An 18,203-nucleotide genomic window follows, 5' to 3' on the forward strand; every position below is an offset into this window, starting at 1 on the left:
TTCTCCCAGTGCAATCTATCATAAAAGCAACGTGTTTTCCTTCATGACACTTAAACAAATATACAAAATATCCCTTGACACTATAGTCCAAGTGTAATCCATCAACTCCATATTCAACATATTATTCTCTCACTCTGGAGGCGAAGCTTCAACAAAATTTAGTCCGGTTTTCCAATCAAACTCAAACATTTGCCCGAAAAACAAACAAAAATTCTCTTCGATTCTAAAAACCCAACAATTATTAAGCACGGACTGAGACCCCAGACCTAGAGGACCAAGGAAGTACAGAAGATGAACAGCCACGACCAGCCGATGCGCTGCCCAGCCACAGACTCGCAAGTCATCGGAATGGGAGACAGCAGATTTGAGTTTCGGGTGAGTACACGTACAGATCATCCAGCCAATCCACCTGGGATCCATCGCTAATACGTGGAGTCCCAAGCAGTTCTCTGGTCCGGACTCGATTCCGAATGCCGTGAAGCGCCACAACAAGCAGCGGGCGGCCGAGTTGGCCGAGCAGAGTCGCCTGCGGTCTGACTGTAGGTCGAACGCTCCGATCTTCTGCAAGGTACGCCATCCCGGCCGTGATGTCCTCGGCCAGTTCACGTCGCGGGACACGGATGTGGAGACACAGTTTTCGCTGAACTCATCTTGCGATAATCAAGCGGACGAGACAGGACAAGGGGACAAGGACAAGCCCCAGCAGCTGAGGGGCTTCAGGAAGCTTCCCGTGATTAGCAAGTGTCTCCACTCCCAGGACACCAGCGAGACCCAGTTCTTTTCGCTTCAATCTTTGGCCAACAGGAAGGACGAAGAGAGCGTGGAGAACGAGCGGCTTGTGTTCAAGATCACGGAGCACAAGCGTCTTTGCGCAGGATGCGACTGTAATCCCCATTGCCAAGCCCATGCCCCTTCCAGGTTGAAGAAGAAACCCGTGATTAGAAGGTGTCACTTCACCCAGGACCCCATCCATCGAAACAGCGAGCGCTTGGAGGCCCTGCACCGGGAGGTGTGCGACGAGTTGGAGTCCTTGAAATCTCTGGCCTGTTTGAGTCAGCAGGAGGACCAGGCCCCAATTGCGCAAAACCAGCAGTCTCCGCGACGGTTCAGGGTCCATAAGAGGGGCCCCGAACAGCCATCGTCCAAGCCAACGGTGCCGCCCAGGGCTCAAAGGTGGGAGCTGAAGCTACCGTCCAGGCAGAGAAAGACTCCGGCAAAGTTCCCGGTCAGTGCCGAAGATCTGATGCAGCGCCTCAAGAGCTCGATGCTAGCGACCACCGATAATGGCCATGGGGATGGCGGCTGCATGAAGGCGCATGTCCAGAAGGCCGTCAAATTGGAGTACAGGGAGCCGAAGGCCAGTTTTGTGGACATAATACCCTCGGCAATGATATCGCAGGCCATCGAGGTCAACGTCTGCCAGGCCGTGAACACCACCAACTGTGCGGCCAGGCAGTTTATGCATCAGCACCGCAGCCTGGAGCCGGAGCCGACGTCGCCCTTCTTTCGCGAGGACAGCGACCTCGATCACGAGTACGACGACCGCAGCGGCTACCTCTGCCAGCTGGAGAGCCGTCCCAGCTACAACACCAGTCAAACGGACGAGAAGCCCCTGGCGGAGGATAGACAGAACAAGCCGATCTTCTTTGAGATGGAACGCTGTCCGCACCGTCTGAGTCTGCTGCGGAGCCTGAGTCCGCTGCAATACACCTCCCAGTGGTCGGAGGAGACTCCGCGTGGGCCGACGTCCCAGGAGACGCTGGCAAGTCCAAGCCGGCGGCACGTGCTGCCGCGGCCCCGGAGCTACAAGCGGCTCCTCAAGAAGAACCCCAAGATGGCCCACAAAATGTGCACTCCTCGACCTCGTGCAACGTCCGAAACGGATAAGAGTGATGAGCTTCCCACCCCAGCTCTGGCCCACGCTCGTCAGCCCGGAGGCGGGGACTCGCGCAACAACCGCCGTCAGCCCGGTGGCCGGGACAAGGCCATCCTCTCACGGCCACCTGCAGGCCGTGAAAAGCAGAGCCTTTCGAAACCCATACCGACGACGGACACCTCCCCGCACCAGGCCCCAACCGTGACGCCTTCGCCGACGAGGCGTCGGAAGACCCGACCGTTGGTGTTCAGCCAGTCGCTGGAGGATCTGAAGTACGAGAAGCTGGGCATCTACAACAAGATCTCGCTGACCCAGGAGCGGATCATCAGCGCACTCGACCGCCTGCAGAACAGCCTCCTGAAGCTCCAAGTGCCCGACTGCAACACTTTGGAGCGAAAGAAGCGGGAGCGGAACGCCTTCGAGTTCTGTGTGCGCTTCTCGCGCAACTTCCTCTATCCCCTTAAGGGAATGATCGACGATGTGCGCCGCACCCCGGTGGGCTATTTCAACAGTGCCACCTCCAACGAGGCCTGCCAGCGGGTGGTGTGTGTGTATGGGCTGATGCACCAGTCGATCACCACGTACCAGCGCCAGCTGCGGTTCTTCCTCCTGGACAAGGTGCCGCAGAAGCTGAGCGCCCTCATGGAGATGATCTACACGCTGAGCAGCACGTGCGTGGAGAAGGGCATACTGGATAGACACGATCCGGTGGTCGAGTGCCTGCTGGAGCGCTCCACAAAGTTCCTCACCTTCATCGAGGACATGCAGGAGGAGCGGTTCAAGATGGCCCGCGAGCACTACCGCCGCTCCCAGAAGCAGGCCCATCCCGCCAATGGGAATGCGCACTCGTCCCATCCCAAGCATCCGGCTTTCCACTCGTCGTTCCACGAGAAGAAGCCCAAACATAAATACGACCTCAAGATGTGTCTCAACGATCACAAGTTGTACGAGCCGCGCCTGGTGCCCAAGAAGAAGCCCCAAGATCTGAAGCGCTCGCGCCTGGTCCGGACAAGGAACTGCGGAGCCCCCGCCCACCAACCAGGTTCGGGAGCTGCACAAAATCCCATCGATGTGCATCTTATGCGGTCGGGGCTGGAAGATGTTAAGACGCAGGTGCAACTGGACGACATCCCCTACAGTAAGTGGCTGGAACTGCGATCACCCAAAACAAAGGACGCCGAACAGAAGGCGCAGAAGACGGCCAGCCGCAAAGTACAGAAGGAAGATGAGCTCCAGCAGGCCCTGCTCGAGGCATTCCGTCATGTGTCCAGAGATCAAGTGCATCAGGTGCTCGATCCCCTGATGCGTTCACTTGGTGCCCTCCTGGACGATAAGGTGAGCGACGGACTGCCGTTTTACCTCCATGCCATCACTGACTTAGCTCACCTTCTCTTTTCCAGGTCCCAAAACGTTTAAGTTAAATTTTAATTATTGATTTGATTGAATTCCCCAAAATTTCCACAGTCTAATTTTCGGGAAGCAAAAACAAAATTGAAATCAAAATAGATAGGTTATTTACAGAGAATGAGTTTGTATGGAAAGTGGGAGAGAACGTTGCTCACGGAGCGAAACCAAATTTAAAAGTATGAATTTCAAATAAAGGAAGTTACTTTGGTTCTGCAAATGAATCCCAATGGTTTTGTGTGAATTTGGGGGCACAAATTCTATTTCAATTACTCGAGCTTTCGTTTCACCTCTGGCAAGGCCGGTCTGTAAAGGGCCCCAGAATTGCAACCCTGCACGCGCGCGCTCTGTCTAAGGAACCACGGGATAAACACCGTCGTAGAATAGCTTATGGGTGCCCCCATCTAAAATCTAGGTAATTGTAGTCTTTGGTTTCACTTGGGAAGTTTCGAAATTAATCCTATATTAAGCCTTCAAGCTACAGCCTACTTGTAAGTAGTCGCAAGAAGCATCTGTGTTCCTTCCCGTCGCTAACCTAAGGGAAACGGAACCGTAGCTTTCTATACCATTTTTAAGAGACGTTCGGATGATTCAAGATTAATGTTTATTCATATTTCATTTATCAGATACTTTTGTGCATTACGAAAACAATCAGGAGAGGGTCGAGAGGGGCTACACTCGTTTAAAGAGAGGCAGGGGAGGCCATACGAAGCCAGAGAGAGAGAGAGAAAGAGGGAGTGTGAGATAGACAACAATCGTTTGTGCATATCAACTAAACATAATTATAATAATTAATTTAAGCATTAACATCTCCTCCCCACCTCCATCCATCATCCATCATCCATCAACCAACAACTATCGTTATCTTTCTCCTCAGGCCCGAAAAAACGCACAGCTGCAGCGCCTGGCAGGTGTTTCAAATGCATTTATCGTGTTCTTGTCTAATCCAAATCCAAATCCAAATTTAAAAATCCAAAAATTGTCTCTATGGCAACAATAAAATAGTGTCTGCTCTGAATTTTGTTTTCGCTCTTTCCTCGGGCTTGTTCAACGAATTGCATGACTACAAATAGCATAATAATAGATAATATACAATAGATATCGAAGTGAATCGGGTGAACCGGTGTGGGTGCTGGTGCCGGGGCTGCTGCCGGGGCTGGTGCCGCTCCTAGCCTGAACAGGCACTGCACAGGGGCTTGTTCCCCTCCACGGCGAAGGAGCTGGCCGTGATGGGAGCGCTGCAGTTCTGAAAAAAAGGATCGAGTCGGATTGTTAGGCCAATCAATCAGTATCAATCAGAGGCAAGTATCTTGCTTACCTTGCACTTGAAGCAACTGCGATGCCATTTGGCACTGAGGGCCACGATCGCGTTGTCCGTGATCGGCTGTTCACAGCCGGCGCATCGGGCGGCGAACAGCTGCTCAAAGTCCGCCCGGCAGTAGGGATGCCCTTCCCGCTCGTAGAAGGAAGTGCCAACCAGCGGCTTTTTGCAAGGGCCATTGCACTGGAAGCACTCCTCGTGCCACGACTTCTCCATGGCATTGATGGTGCGCTGGAGGGGAAAGATCGAGTTCCTTAGCATACTTTCGGGCAAATAAAGAGAGTGGCCAGACAGAGCGACAGAAAGCAATGGTGCATACAACGTGCACATATAGTAGATGCATGTATGTGTGTGTGTGTGTGTGTGTGTTTAGTATATACATATAATCATAATCAAAGCCAATCAATCGCGCACACACCCACGATGAGCTGCGCTGACCTTGCGGCCCCGCAAACAGCAAAGGTGGGGAGGAGGCGTCACTGGAAATTACACGAACAGAATACGGAATACCCTTTCGCGGGGAATAGATCGTTATCGAATAGTCCTAGTACTGTACGTAGTATATACTCTTACAGAAACGGTGAGATACTTCCCCTTCAGAGATTATCCGCGAAGATTAACATTAATAATGTTTGGAAATATTCAAGAAAATACAACATAGCTGATGGCACTACAAAAATAGAGTCTTGATAAATATTTGTATGACCCTAAGGAACCTTTACGTTATGGAGAACTCCTAATCATTTCCGGGTAAGTGTCAATGAAATACTCCGCCAATTTGGAAGTCTGTTCGCGGAGAATAGGATTTCCAAATAGTTTCATGAGTTTTTAGGGAACTTTAAGACCGCGCCTCAATATTTCAATGGAAAGAAGGCTAAATATACACACAAATCGCAATCACTTCCCTAATTAAATAGTTGCCATATACTATACGGACACACTGCTGCTCGTACTCGTACTTGTGGATATCTAAGCATTTCTTATATGTATGTACATATGTACATATGTATCTAAGAGTCGCAAGATAAATGTTGACAATATTCATTACATCGAAGCTCGTAAAGCCGCAGAGTTTATGGCAAACAGACGACGAGAATTACGCGCTACAAATTGTTGAATGAACGGAAAGAAAGAGATGGATGGATGAACATGGATATGGACATGGGCATGGACTCACCTCCAAGATGGGCTGCTTGCAGCCAAAGCAGGTGCCCGAGTAGTTCTTCACGAAGCAATCGGAGCAGACGGGCTCCCCGCTCTGAATGTTGAAGGTGGCCTCCGTGATGGGGAGCTGGCAGTCCTTGCAGGCAAAGTGATCCGGGTGCCAGGACTTGCCCAGGGCCGTGATTATGCGCTCCGCGATGACCTCATTGCATTTGTGACAGATAGATTCCAGTTCCGACTGCGGATGCGAGAAATGAAAACAGAGGGAGGGTGGCGGTGGTAGGAGCCATATTAATTTCGAATCATTTTAAATGAAAATCACGTACTTGAAATATTTCAAAATACATAATAAATAATTCTCTTTTCGGTGCTGTGATGGGGACTGGTGCTCAGATTGGGAGACTAGGGGACGGGGGGACGGGGGGGACTGCGGATTGTGGGGCGGCTGTAAGATTCATCTTCGCATCTGTCTGTCCGTCATGTCATACGGAATCGAGTTCAAAAACCGCAGACAACAGCAGCCAGCGATTTTACGTAACCCAATACCCAAATGCCAAAGGCCTCAAAACAAAGAATATGAATATGCATATGAATACGAATACGAATACAAATACATATATTGTATATTGTATACGAATATATAGTATAATAAATGATGAGCATCAGCGTAAAATAATTTACAAAACAGCAGCAATAACATTATATTATACAATAATGAGTTGGGCCCGTCCCAGTGGGTGGCTATCAAAGTTCTGCAAAAGGAATTTTACTTCCAATCTCTACTGTTGATCTACTGAAGATTAACCCGTTTTTACACCATTCAAGGTGTTGCCCTGCCATGGCCTCACGGATCCTCCCCTTTCCAGCTTTGCCCCCTTGAGCGTGGGCTCCTTCCCATTTGGAGAACCCTTTTGTGGTCATCCCTAACTGGTCTTTGAAGCCGGCCCGCCCCTTGGCCCCAATGTACCGTCTGCACACGTTCGGGACATTATCACCTCACTATCCATCGGACACCCAAGAAGTGCCATTGGCTCCGAAATAGGAAATTGGGGGAAATTGCACCCCATTTAGAGAAACTATTTATAGTCCTCCCCCTCCTCCTCCTCCTCCTCCTCCTCCTTCTGCCCCTGCAATTATGGTACGCCAAATTATCTATTTTTATGGGCCTGTAAATGTTGAGTAATTGCTCATAAAAATGCAACAAAAATTAAATGAAACACCAGCCAATATTGCGGGTGATCTGTGGCATAGGGAAACCCCTGTTCCGATCCGATCCGATCCGATCCGAAAGGGGACTTTCTGCTGTCGAGATATTATTTACATTTGGAACCCCATCCGCGAATTGCCCAAAAATTGAATTTGCACAAATTAAACGCACATTAAGTTTTTCGAGCACCACACACACACCCCTCCCCCCCTCCCTTTCAGCACCACCCGCCTCCACTCGCCCACCATCCGCTCAAAGTTTAAACGCCAGATGTGGCAACAATATCATTTCTCTCCCTCGCTCTCTCCCGCGCTCTCTTTTTTGCTCGTTTTGTTCCTTTTGCATAGACGACGGACATCTCACTTAGATCATCGCTAGAGTTAGAATCGAATTAAACACACACACACACACACACACACACACACACACACAGGCACAGCCATGCGGATGGAGATGGCAGCAGGGGGAGTAAGTAATTTTTGGGTGTGGGGAGCGGGCGGTAGGTTGGGGTCCAAGGGCAGCACTTCCAGTAAGTTTGCTTCCATCCAGAGAACAATAACAAAAGCAACGAAAATAAAATACAAAAATTAAGAAAATTGTTCAACGCCTAATGGGCAGCAAACAAAACAAACAAAATTCAACAACGAAAACGAAAAGGAACAGGGAAAAATGAAAAGCCCAGACTAAGAGCCGAAGAGCCGATGCCCTTTCCGAACTTGAGCGAAAGATACATCCACGGGAGATGCCATTTGAGGTAGAGTGCATCGGGAGCAAGGCAAAGAACTGTGTTCTCTGATATAGAATATCTATTGAATACTCCTCAAAGCAATACTTCTGGTATTAGCTATAACGATAAATACTTCACTGTTATCTGTGCTCGCGGTAAACAGAAATACCTTTAATCTGCGGACGATTATCGAACAGGAAAACATATACAACACACCTAATAATATCTAAATATATGGCTGGTAAGTTGATATTTCTCAAAGATATTCAGACAAGCTCTTTGAACCCGAAACAAAGATACAAATTTGACCTCAAAACGTACCGTTTTGACCCCATATCAAAAGCGATTAGGAAAAGTATCCCATTACCAAACATTTTGGTACATACATACATATGTATATCGATTTGATATTGATGGGATTGCCGTTGTATTGATATTTTGGGGGATTATGGGGCTATATGGGGGGCTCAATGTTGTTCAGCCTTTGCTGATTTCCCCACTTAACTCCACTTTGGCCTTCTACGGTTTTTGGGGCATCTTCACTTCGGGCTTCCTGCCCCATTTGGCCTCCACTCAATTCAATTCCAATTCCAAGTGCATTTATTATTGCCTGTTGTTGACAATTTGCATTTCTTATCAGTGCGGTTGCAGCGCAATCGCGAAATCGCAACAAAAAATGCAATTTTCGCACCGTAGAAAAGGGAACAATTGGTGCAGCAAATGGAAATACGGAAACATAAAGGAATATAGGAACAGTAAAACATCAATGGCAGCCGCAGTAGGTCGCCAGCAATGGTACCTTACTTATTCATAAGCGATAATTAAAGCACCGAGGGACTCATGGAATCATGGCAGGAAGGGAAAACAATTGCACACCATTGTTGTGAGCCCTTGTGTCAACCATAAATAGAAAGAGGAAGCCAAGATATATGTGTATACATATGTGTATGTAGATCAGCCACAGATACGGTTAGACTGATGATGGATCACCAAGAGATACGGATCGACAGATGTGGTGGAACTAGGGAAAGATAGGGGCTGGGAAAGAGATAGAGAGATTCTCACATTGCTTCTGTTTCTGTTTCTGTCTGCTCTGCCATGCTCCGGGCATCAATCAAAGTTGTCAATCAGCGGGAAGCAATTGTGGATGATGGTTGTGGGTCAGCGAGGGGGTGGGTGTGGGGGCTACTGTTGCCTTGGATCAGATAATTTGTAGCAGACGCCTCCAACAAGCAGATCCCATCAAGCATCCCATTCCACACTCCTACACAGACACTCGGCGCACACGCGAGTACACACTGCGTATACGTAATGGCCATAAAACCATTTAAACTGTGAGTGAAATGCCGAAATGCTTTTGTAATATATGGGGGAAAATCATCTTGGAATAAGATCATCTGCGGCCAATCAGACTCAGAATCACCTACGAAAGATCGATAAGGCAGATGTGAACTGCAACGCTGAATGGGATTGCATGACGAGTTTGGAAAGCGAATGGATACCTTGATTGATTCTAGACTCAAATGGAAAATGCCAGCGGAGATGCGAAAATAATTATCCTTAGGTCACTCTCTCGACAAACTGGCCACCTCCCCCCAGAAATGAAAAATAAACACATTTGATAGGTAATCCAACCAAAGATCATCATCTAGAGACGATTTAGCCAAGCCCAACGCACCGTTAGTCAGGGCAATAAACCGTTTCCGCTTATCAAACGTTATGACTTTCATCAAACAATCACTCACTCTCTCTCTCTCCCCCCGTCTCCCCGTCTCTCTTTCACTCTTCACTCTCTATCTGCCAAATGATGATGATGTTGATCATCATGATAATTCTGCTGATGACTCTTCGAGATCTTCTTCAGGTTAAGCAGGCTCTTCAAGGCGGCTGATTTATATGGCTCATTTTATTAATCGGACAACAAATAAATCGTTTTGTAAATTGATGATATTTGTGTTTAAAATGTTGGATGACATCACCATCCCAGCCCATCACAGCCCCGCTCAGAATATTTCTGGGCTTAGTTTCATTCGATATTGTATGTACGAATGTACATGTATACGAATACATACGTACATATGTGCTCGTACATTTTATATAAGGAATGAGAGACCAGAGCCCAGAGACCAGACCAGGCCCTTGAGTCAAACTTTTGCTTTCGCCCACTGAAAGCAGTTTTTGAAATTTGAAATTTTCCCCAAAAAAACAAAAACATAAAGACTGTAACCAGACTTGGAGGACGCCCACTTGGGACGCACTTTGGTGATGGCTCTTGAAATATTTTGCCGATGAGGAGTACCTCTGCCGCTGCGTCTCGCTATTTTATTTTGTATTTTATTTTTATTTTTAGTATGGTAATTAACATAAAGTCTAATAAGGCAAGCCAGACCATATATTGGAGTGTGCGTGAGTTTTAGTTTTTTGGGTAGGCTGCCCAAAAGCCAGATGGATGACGGTGGAGCTGTCTGGGCGTCTGGGTGTCTCTTGGTGGTTAACACTCCGAAATTCCGCTCACACATGCTATTTTCGAAGTGAAAATCGGGAAAACCAAGACAGGCACAAAAATAAGACCAAAATAAAAGTAAAGCCAACGCGACGTATGAGCAATCTCCAGCAGCTCTCCAACCTGTTTCGCCTACGCCCCCGCAGAAGATCGAATCGGATCGGATCGGATCGGATAGGAGGGAGTTGGAGTGGATCGGATTGTGTGGATTGTGTGTGTGTGTGTGTGTGGGGGGGGAAATGGATTGCCAGCCAGCTGGGCGACCAGTTGGAAAGTGATTTGAATATGGAGTAACCCGCAGTACCCGGTGCGGTGCTGCCCCCAACCAACAATTCCCCAGCTTATAAGTATAGTCTGAACAATACTTGGATAGATCTTATGGGACTTACCATTTCGTTTGTTTGCTGATTGATTTCGATTTACTGAGATTTGGTCTTGTCGAAAATAACAGTAATACCCCGTACGCGTATGTATAGGTGTGTATCTGTTGAAGTATTTTTATAAGACTGATTTGAAAAACAAAAAACACAGTTTTACTAAGTAGAAAAACAGCACACACAGAAAATAATTTGTAAAATAAAGGCTAAAAAGGTAGTATATGTTCTGGCTACTGTAGGCCCCTAGTTGGGCCCATAGTAACCTATTATATTGTATTGTCGAACCACTTTGAAAGGACATTCTTCAATACTATTGGAACTCTCAAAGGTGCGCATTCTCCGGGTTACTTTAGTAAATAATTGTTTAGCTTTACTTCGAACTAGGAACCCCCAAAAAAGTTTTTCTCTTAATTATTTGCAGAGTTTTGAATAGAGTTTTCTCGATGGGACTTCCGCGGTTCATATGAACCTGCTCTCCCTACAACTCTCCGTACACCCCTCGCTGAGGCATTGTCGAAGCGAACGAACGAACGATGAACGCCTTTTGAAAAACTGTCAAAAAATAAGCCAAAAAACGGAATCAAACAATTTCGAGTAATTGCTGCCAATATTAACATTAATTAGTTTTTTTTTTTATTTGTATTTAGGTATATTTTCTTGTTGTTTATTTTGTGTACCGTTGAAATTTCAGTGGAACGCGGTATAGAAAGATAGAAGGGGTAGCGACAATAGCGGAATAGCAGAAAAGGCAGTCGCGAAAACAGCGGAGTGCGGATTGCGGATTGCGGATTGCGGAGTCGAGTCGAATCGAAACGAAGCGGGTCGAATCGAACCGAACCGAACCGGCGAGCGACGACCAAGAAACTGAAACAGAAACCGAAGCGCAGAGCAGACGCCAAGGCAGCGGCGTAGCAGCAACACAGCAGCGCAGTCAGCGACGTCGGCGAGCGTCAAATGAAGCCAGCAACAGCGGGGGCCGCTCGTCGGCAGTTCGCGCGCAGGCGCCGCGAGCAGCAACAGCAACCACAGCAACAGCAGCAACAGCAGCAGCAGCACCAGCAGCGCAGGACACGCCTGAGTCCCGTATGGAACTCCAACTGGAACAGCGAAAAGCGTGCGCCGGCGGGAAGGTCCTCCAACATAGCCGTCGTGCGACCCAGCAGGAGCTCCACCCACGCCCCGAAGACCCCCCGCCCAGCCAGAACATGTCTGCATCCCAGGGGGATGCACTCCTCCAACCCCCACCTGGCGCTGCCGCACGGCAAGGAACAGGCGGATGCCGGCTTTGGGAAGAGCAGGAACCGCATGCCGGTGGCCTTATCCCGAACGGTCTTCGGACGGTCCTACACGCCTCCGTCTGCTACCGGCAGCCAGCGGGCCAAAGGGTGGCCGCGGCCGATGATCGGTGTAATCCCTAAGGCAGCCAAGGCCAATGGTCAAGGATCGCACCTGTGCTCCAGCTCGGACCACGTGACGCTGCCATTGCTATCGTCCCGTGTGCCGGGGAACAAGGCCTTGGCCGAGTCCCACCAGCAGCTGGAGATGCTGCTCTCCGGGATCGAGCGGGAGAGTTACGTAGCACCTCCCCCGCATCCGCCCGCGTGCGCCCGCCGATCCGGAGCGGTCCGAGTTCGAAACGGATCGAGGATCTCGAAGGGTGTTCGCCGCCAGTTGGGTAGACACCCGCCAGCGCCGGCCGTATCGCCCATGCTCAGTGCCCGTTACAAGGAGAATGATTCAGAGGAGGCGGATCATATCCGACACCTGGTACCATTGGCCTGCAATCCGCAGCTGCTGCCGCCGGCCAAGCGGGGAGCGTTGCTGGAGCTGATATCGCGGGCCGAGCAGCACGACAATGGCATAGTGGAATTGCTGCGGCCTTCCACCGGGAATTCCTCCATGGAGCCCAGGCTGTCGATGTTCCAGATGCTGTGAGTATTACTTTCGCTCTCTCTTTCTCTCAGCACTATATTAAGGGGTCGGGCAGGGACGGAAACACACGGCAGCAGAGGTAGCGGCAGCGACGGCGACGGCAAACTGTGAATCCAAAATGATGTCATCGTCGACCGTCAGCTGAGGCGCGAAGAGAGTGCGAGTGAGGCGGCGAGGGAGAGAGGGCCGGCCGCACTCTGTTCTCCACTCTCCAGTTCGTCAGCTGGCAATGCTGCGCTGACGCCATCGTAGCCGCAGCCCCGCTGCTTTGGAGTTACTCACTCACCTCTGCCGATGCCAGGCGCTGGCGTTGGCGTTGGCTTTGGCAAAAAAAAGCACTGCTGCTTCTGCTTCTGCTGCTGCTGGAAATACCCTTGCAGAGGGTATCATAGTTTAAGCGAATCTCTTCCGATTTTATAGGGTGTACTCCGAGGGCAGCCTCAACCGACGAGTGGATATTTCTCGATTTATTCTTGAAGCCGATCCATATAATAGCAGAGCTACATTTAAGAGTTACAGCATTGTGTTATATATGCCTTTCGGAGGACTTATAGGTCGAAGAGAACTATTTCAGATATCAATAATACCCTGCCATCCATAGGTGCGTTGATTCCGCCAAGTGTATCAAAAGCTTCGGCCCCGGGAGCTACCATTCCTCTGTTGTTTTGGTTTTGTTTTCCCTTTTCTTGCTCTTCGTTTTTGTTTGTCGCCCTTTTTGGCGGCGATTAGAAATATTTACTACCAATTGGGGGCTCTCTCTCTAACCGGCACTCTATCTCTCCCCGCTCCCCCTTTCTGGCAACTGCAGGTTAGGGTTGTCCGGACAGCTGACATGCCCTGCCTCGAGGCTTAGGCCACTATCTAACTGTTGCCGGCTAGGCGGCGGCGGCGCTGACTAACAGGTTCAGGGTCGCTTCTGCGTGCATGCCCCATATGGGGGACGGAGCTTAGGTCATCGCCGGGTTCGCTGAGGCCGAACCCAAACGCTGTGGCGTGCCCTGCCTGCAACTGTTCCTCTTGTTTCTGTACTTTTTGCAGTTTGGTCTTTTCGCTGATACGAAGAACTTTCGTAATCAAATACTACGATCGTCGTGTGCTAATCGACAACTGTTTTCAATTGGAATTTGCATTATACATACGAGTATAAATACATACATATGTACCAATGTATGGATATTGTACCTGTATATACCACCGTTCTACGCATATAGGGGACGCATATATTTTTTTTGCCAGTTTTTGTTGTGCTTTTGCCACAACCAAACAACCCAACTTATTGGAGTTTCTAAAAAGGAAGGAGAAACGTCTACATTTTCATATATGTACATATATGTTAGGGAGTATCTGAAGCAGTGTCTGTCGGAAATACTGGGAAATAGGGCTCAAAGAAGACTGATCTAAGTTTCTTCAAAAATTTGGCAGCAGCAACAGAGTGAAACAAAAATGCCAACATCATTTTGATATCAACACGTCAAAATGTCTTCCGATAAAATTTGATACTTTTCATTAAGCTTGGGTAATAAATAATATAATACCACTTGCTTATTAATATTATCAATTATCAATTTTCCATAAAAATGGTATTGCGATATGCTAGAAAACTACATGTATGTCTCATTGAAATTTGCCCACTTGCACGAATCACTTTTTTTGTATAATAAGAGAAAAGTATCTAACTTTTCCCAGTCTAGTGCTTAACATCAATATCTTTTCAAAATCAAGTGCTTCTTAGATAAATGCCATGCTTAATCTACAACTCCTTATACCAAGCAATCGAAAGGGTAAAAGGGGTATATTAGATTCGTGTAGAAGAAAGCGATTTAGACCCCATAAAGTATGTATATATGTTCTTGATCAGCGTCAATAGTTGAGTAGATATAGCCATGTCTGTCTGTCCGTCCTGAAGACCGCCTCAGAACTCAGAGACTGTAATTGAACAGTCCTGCGGTTTCGCTTTGTATAAAATGTATTTAAAGCTTATTCCACGCCCCCTTGTGGCCCTTTAAAAATGCTATCCAACATATTAAACATGTCAGAATCATTAAGAGTAAACATTTTTATTGAACAGTAGAAACACGTTACGATCGGTTTATTATTATATGACTCCATTGCGCCGAATACTCTGTCTCTTCCCATCTCACGCAAAGAGTAGCTAATGAGTAAAGGGTAGTTTTTCATTTATGAAGCGCACCTTTCGCTCTCTCTTTAACTCTCTTTACCGCTAGCTCTTTCCTAATATGATCGAGCGGCAAAGGCCGCGGCTCTACTTTTATAAACTCTACTCAGTCGGTATACGAGCTCGTATACATAGATACTTACATTATGATTTATGTAATTTATACAATATATTTTATATGTCGTTGGGCATCGGTGACCTTTAGTTTTGAATATCTTTGAACATAAATCAGTCAAATTTGATCAAAATCTGATTGGCTTCGACTACGTCTGTTCAATAAATTCGAAGCTTATATAATCCATTAATCCTTGTACACCTTTGACAGTAGAACTCGCAGTAAAATGTCATATGGGAATCAGACTCACCTTAACCCTTCCTCCGTCTCTGGCTCTGGCTTTGGCTGTGCCCTTTCGATAACCTATAAATCGGCAAGCTCTGCGATACCCCCTCCTCCCGCTAAGCACCACTTCCTCGCACTCAGTTTTGGATGACTTTACTTCGTCATTTGTGGGTTCTTTTCTTTTATTTTCGTTTCTTTTTTTTAGACACGTTTTTTGTTGCTGATGCGCTTTATTTGTTTGATCAATAAATTTTAGCGCTGCCATTTAGCGGGCTGCGAACGAACCGCCGCTGCCCCGCAAGCCCTCTTGCCATATCTCTCTCTCTCTATCCATATCTATATACATCCCACTCTGTGCCTCTAGAGGTTGCCTCATCACGGCTTTTTCGGCGGTGTTTATTAATTAATTCTTCTACGGCTTTTGGCTTCTCCATTTCCCAATTTGATTGTGTCATATTATTTACGTTCCCTATCACTGCGATTGGAGGGGTCGGATAAGGGTGGAGAAGGAGTGTAGTTGCGAACAGAGTCGAGAACAGAACAGGCACAACCTTAACCTCAGTGACCCAGACCCCAACCGCAGCCCCCAGGCAGCTTAATACATAAGAAATGAATGAATGAATCGCGTTATCATACACTTTCTGGCAGAAGTGTCTCATAAGCTAACCCATGAAGGTTGCGACGGTGCAGAGGGTAGGATATAGACATAAATTTTGATATATTCTATTCTACTTTGATATATTCGAATCACTATTTGAATTGTAAAACCACATTTAAGTGTTATTAGAATTTAGAAAAATTCATTGCACATATAATCTATAATCTATCTATATAATCTATATACTCGTATATACATACATCTACCTATATTTATTTTAGATTGATCAAAGATAGGGAAATTGAATTCCTTCGATTTTTTTTACCGATAATGCAAATATCAAGGGTAGCCAATAAAACTGTTTGAAAACACCATTAAGGTGCTCTAACGTATTAAGAATTTTCATATGAAATTTTTTAATTAATTTTATTTTATAATGGCAAAAAATTGTGATTTTTTTCCATAGTCTCTGGTGCCTCTAGGTCTACTCTCTGAAATCCGGATGACGAAGAGCTTAGACATATTTGGTTTGTCCCCTGTCCGGGGTATTCAAAATAGCTGATGACTCTTTCCCACGATTTGTTACCATTTTCCTATTTCTGGCATTGGCCTTGGGGCTTCTGCTTTCCCCGCTATCATGGTAGGGGATGAGACGAAGTTCTGGGGGGCTGTGCGTGGGCCGCGTGTGCAATTCTCTGGGGGGCAAGAAAGGTTGCGTGTCGGCAGTCCATATGAAACTTAACAGGAACTGGAATCCCAGGCTGATGCAATTACTCAACTCTATAAATGTATCTACCCCTTCTGTGTCTCCGTCTCCACCTGCTAGACCCCTAAGCCTGAACGAGTCGCCGTATAGCGAAAAGATCTATACAGGAGGCAGCCAGGAGCAGCCTCAGCAGCTTCGAACCGAGGATGAGCGCCTAAAGGTGGCAAAGATCCTCCGCAGTCCCAATGGACAGATGCTCCTATCGCGCACCTTGGAGGAGGAGCTCAAGGACGAGAGGATGGTGCTAAACTACATGGAGGCGGAACTCAAGCGGCGGCAGCAGCCAGAAGCTCCTGATCCGGAGCCGCTCAACGAGCGCCAGCAGCAGGCCATGCGGGAGCGGGCCGAGCTGGACCAGCATAAGCAGCTGGTGAGCGAATGCCGGGAGAGACGGCGCCAGTCCCATCTCAAGAAGGAGCTGGCCGGAAACCTCAAGAAGCAGCGGCAAGAGAAAGCCGCTCCCCGCAGGAAGTTGCCCAAAGTGGTTCCTGAAAGCGACTATGAAGAAGAGGACGTTCCGCTCTGGTCCGTTCCTCATAGGGATAGTCAAGCGTCACTCAGCGTCCAACGAGCCATGGCCGAGGCAGATGTTGACCCCCTGAATGAGCTCCTCGAACGTCGGAATGAATTTCAGCCACATTCTCAAGCTATGATCTTTCCTGAGAGCGAGGATGAAGAAAAGGATGCTCCGTCGCCATCCATTCTCCGGAGGAGCAATCAACCCTCACACTCACACTCACCCCAGCGATCCGAAGCCAACGCAGATGTCGACGACCTGAATGAGCTGCTCGAGCGGCGGCATCAGTTCCAGGTACATTCCCAAGCCATGGTTGTTCCTGAAAGCGAGTATGAAGAAGAGGACGTTCTGCCCTGGTCCGTTCCGGATAGCGATAGTCAATCCTCACCCACTGTCCAACGATCCGTGGCCTCGGTAGATGCTGACCTCCTGAATGAGCTCTTCGAAGAGCGGAATCAATTTCAGATACATTCTCAAGCCGTGGTCTTTCCTGAGAGCGAAGATGAAAGTAACGACACTTCCCCCTCATACATTCTCCGGGGGCTCCAGCGATCCGTTGCCAAGTCAGATATTGACCCCCTGAACGAGCTCCACAAATGGCGGTATCAGTTCCAGTTGAATTCTCTGGCCTGTTGCCTCTACAAAAATCGTCGAAGCTCAACACCCTGGGTGAACATTGCAAGGTATGATATCTGGGATTACTTCTACCTCAATCTACCTCTCTATTCGAACTGCCTTTTGGTTTCTCTTTCCAGTGTGGCCACGAAATGTAGCTTGGAGTTGTTGGACGATGTGCTGGCCGCATTGAATCGCCGTGGGTCCAGCGACAGAGACGATTCTGAGGACAGCGAAATGTCCGTATAGAGAAATCTGCCACTGATTGTTGTCTCCCAACATTTTCCAAACAATGGACCCCCCGATTATACACCAAAGTATGAGCAAATCCTGAGCTCTCGTTGGGACTAATCTTAGCATTAGTTGCAAGTAAATTGAAAGTGATTCGAAATTCAGATTCACCCAAAATAACAATCGTGTATCTTCAAATTTGGTTCTTGAAATGTAATTAAATTCCCTAAAGGTTCCAAATACTAGATACTCGGATTCTTCTTCTTTGATTCCATTTTCGCGTAAAGCCTAAAAGCAGGCAACACTTTTTTGAGCTCTCCGAAGTACGGAAGCATTGATTTAGGGAAGTTGGATCAAACGTATCCAACGATTTTTGTCAACCTTAAACTGGTTTAACTCGACTTGTCCTGAGATCCTGAGTTTTCAAAATCGAAATTTCGATTGCAGCC

The 18,203-nt window shown here is 47.7% G+C and overlaps 3 protein-coding genes across 4 annotated transcripts; 2 read left to right on the plus strand and 1 right to left on the minus strand.

Moving 5' to 3' along the window:
• The first annotated feature begins 187 nt into the window (after positions 1 to 187).
• Positions 188 to 3,504, plus strand: LOC6600042. Its single transcript, XM_026993436.1, has 3 exons — positions 188 to 375; positions 446 to 3,211; positions 3,277 to 3,504. Exons 1-3 carry the CDS (start codon positions 292 to 294, stop codon positions 3,295 to 3,297), a joined length of 2,871 nt encoding a protein of 956 aa, XP_026849237.1. The 5' UTR covers positions 188 to 291; the 3' UTR covers positions 3,298 to 3,504.
• A 363-nt stretch (positions 3,505 to 3,867) lies between these two features.
• On the minus strand, positions 3,868 to 10,612 carry LOC6600043 (transforming growth factor beta-1-induced transcript 1 protein). Of its 2 annotated transcripts, XM_026993336.1 has the most exons (5): positions 10,592 to 10,612; positions 5,779 to 6,003; positions 4,599 to 4,832; positions 4,402 to 4,526; positions 3,868 to 4,343 (listed from the first exon to the last, which is right to left on the minus strand). In XM_026993336.1, the coding sequence occupies exons 1-4, from the start codon at positions 10,592 to 10,594 to the stop codon at positions 4,449 to 4,451; spliced, it is 540 nt and encodes a 179-aa protein (XP_026849137.1). In that variant the 5' UTR covers positions 10,595 to 10,612; the 3' UTR covers positions 3,868 to 4,343; positions 4,402 to 4,448. The 2 variants fall into 2 exon arrangements, with proteins under 2 accessions (XP_026849137.1, XP_026849136.1); XM_026993335.1 differs by having other exon boundaries at positions 3,868 to 4,526.
• A 906-nt stretch (positions 10,613 to 11,518) lies between these two features.
• Positions 11,519 to 17,986, plus strand: LOC6600044. The gene is made up of 3 exons (XM_026993364.1): positions 11,519 to 12,510; positions 16,452 to 17,591; positions 17,664 to 17,986. The coding sequence occupies exons 1-3, from the start codon at positions 11,534 to 11,536 to the stop codon at positions 17,770 to 17,772; spliced, it is 2,226 nt and encodes a 741-aa protein (XP_026849165.1). The 5' UTR covers positions 11,519 to 11,533; the 3' UTR covers positions 17,773 to 17,986.
• Positions 17,987 to 18,203: the final 217 nt, after the last annotated feature.

The sequence above is a fragment of the Drosophila persimilis genome, unplaced genomic scaffold (assembly GCF_003286085.1).
Source record: "Drosophila persimilis strain 14011-0111.01,24,50 unplaced genomic scaffold, DperRS2 tig00000829-arrow-arrow-pilon, whole genome shotgun sequence".
Classification (NCBI taxonomy): domain Eukaryota; kingdom Metazoa; phylum Arthropoda; class Insecta; order Diptera; family Drosophilidae; genus Drosophila; species Drosophila persimilis.

Bases quoted from the DNA above. Each gene is read 5' to 3' on its own strand.
- LOC6600042 (XM_026993436.1), top strand. From the start codon at position 292: ATGAACAGCCACGACCAGCCGATGCGCTGCCCAGCCACAGACTCGCAA. The intron at 376-445 runs GTGAGTACACGT...AGTCCCAAGCAG, and splicing joins ACAGCAGATTTGAGTTTCGG to TTCTCTGGTCCGGACTCGAT. The intron at 3,212-3,276 runs GTGAGCGACGGA...TCTCTTTTCCAG, and splicing joins GTGCCCTCCTGGACGATAAG to GTCCCAAAACGTTTAAGTTA.
- LOC6600044 (XM_026993364.1), top strand. From the start codon at position 11,534: ATGAAGCCAGCAACAGCGGGGGCCGCTCGTCGGCAGTTCGCGCGCAGG. The intron at 12,511-16,451 runs GTGAGTATTACT...TCCACCTGCTAG, and splicing joins CTGTCGATGTTCCAGATGCT to ACCCCTAAGCCTGAACGAGT. The intron at 17,592-17,663 runs GTATGATATCTG...TTCTCTTTCCAG, and splicing joins CCCTGGGTGAACATTGCAAG to TGTGGCCACGAAATGTAGCT.
- LOC6600043 (XM_026993336.1), bottom strand. The intron at 4,833-5,778 runs GTGAGTCCATGC...TTTCCCCTCCAG, and splicing joins GCAAGCAGCCCATCTTGGAG to CGCACCATCAATGCCATGGA. The intron at 4,527-4,598 runs GTAAGCAAGATA...CCTTTTTTTCAG, and splicing joins GCAGTTGCTTCAAGTGCAAG to AACTGCAGCGCTCCCATCAC.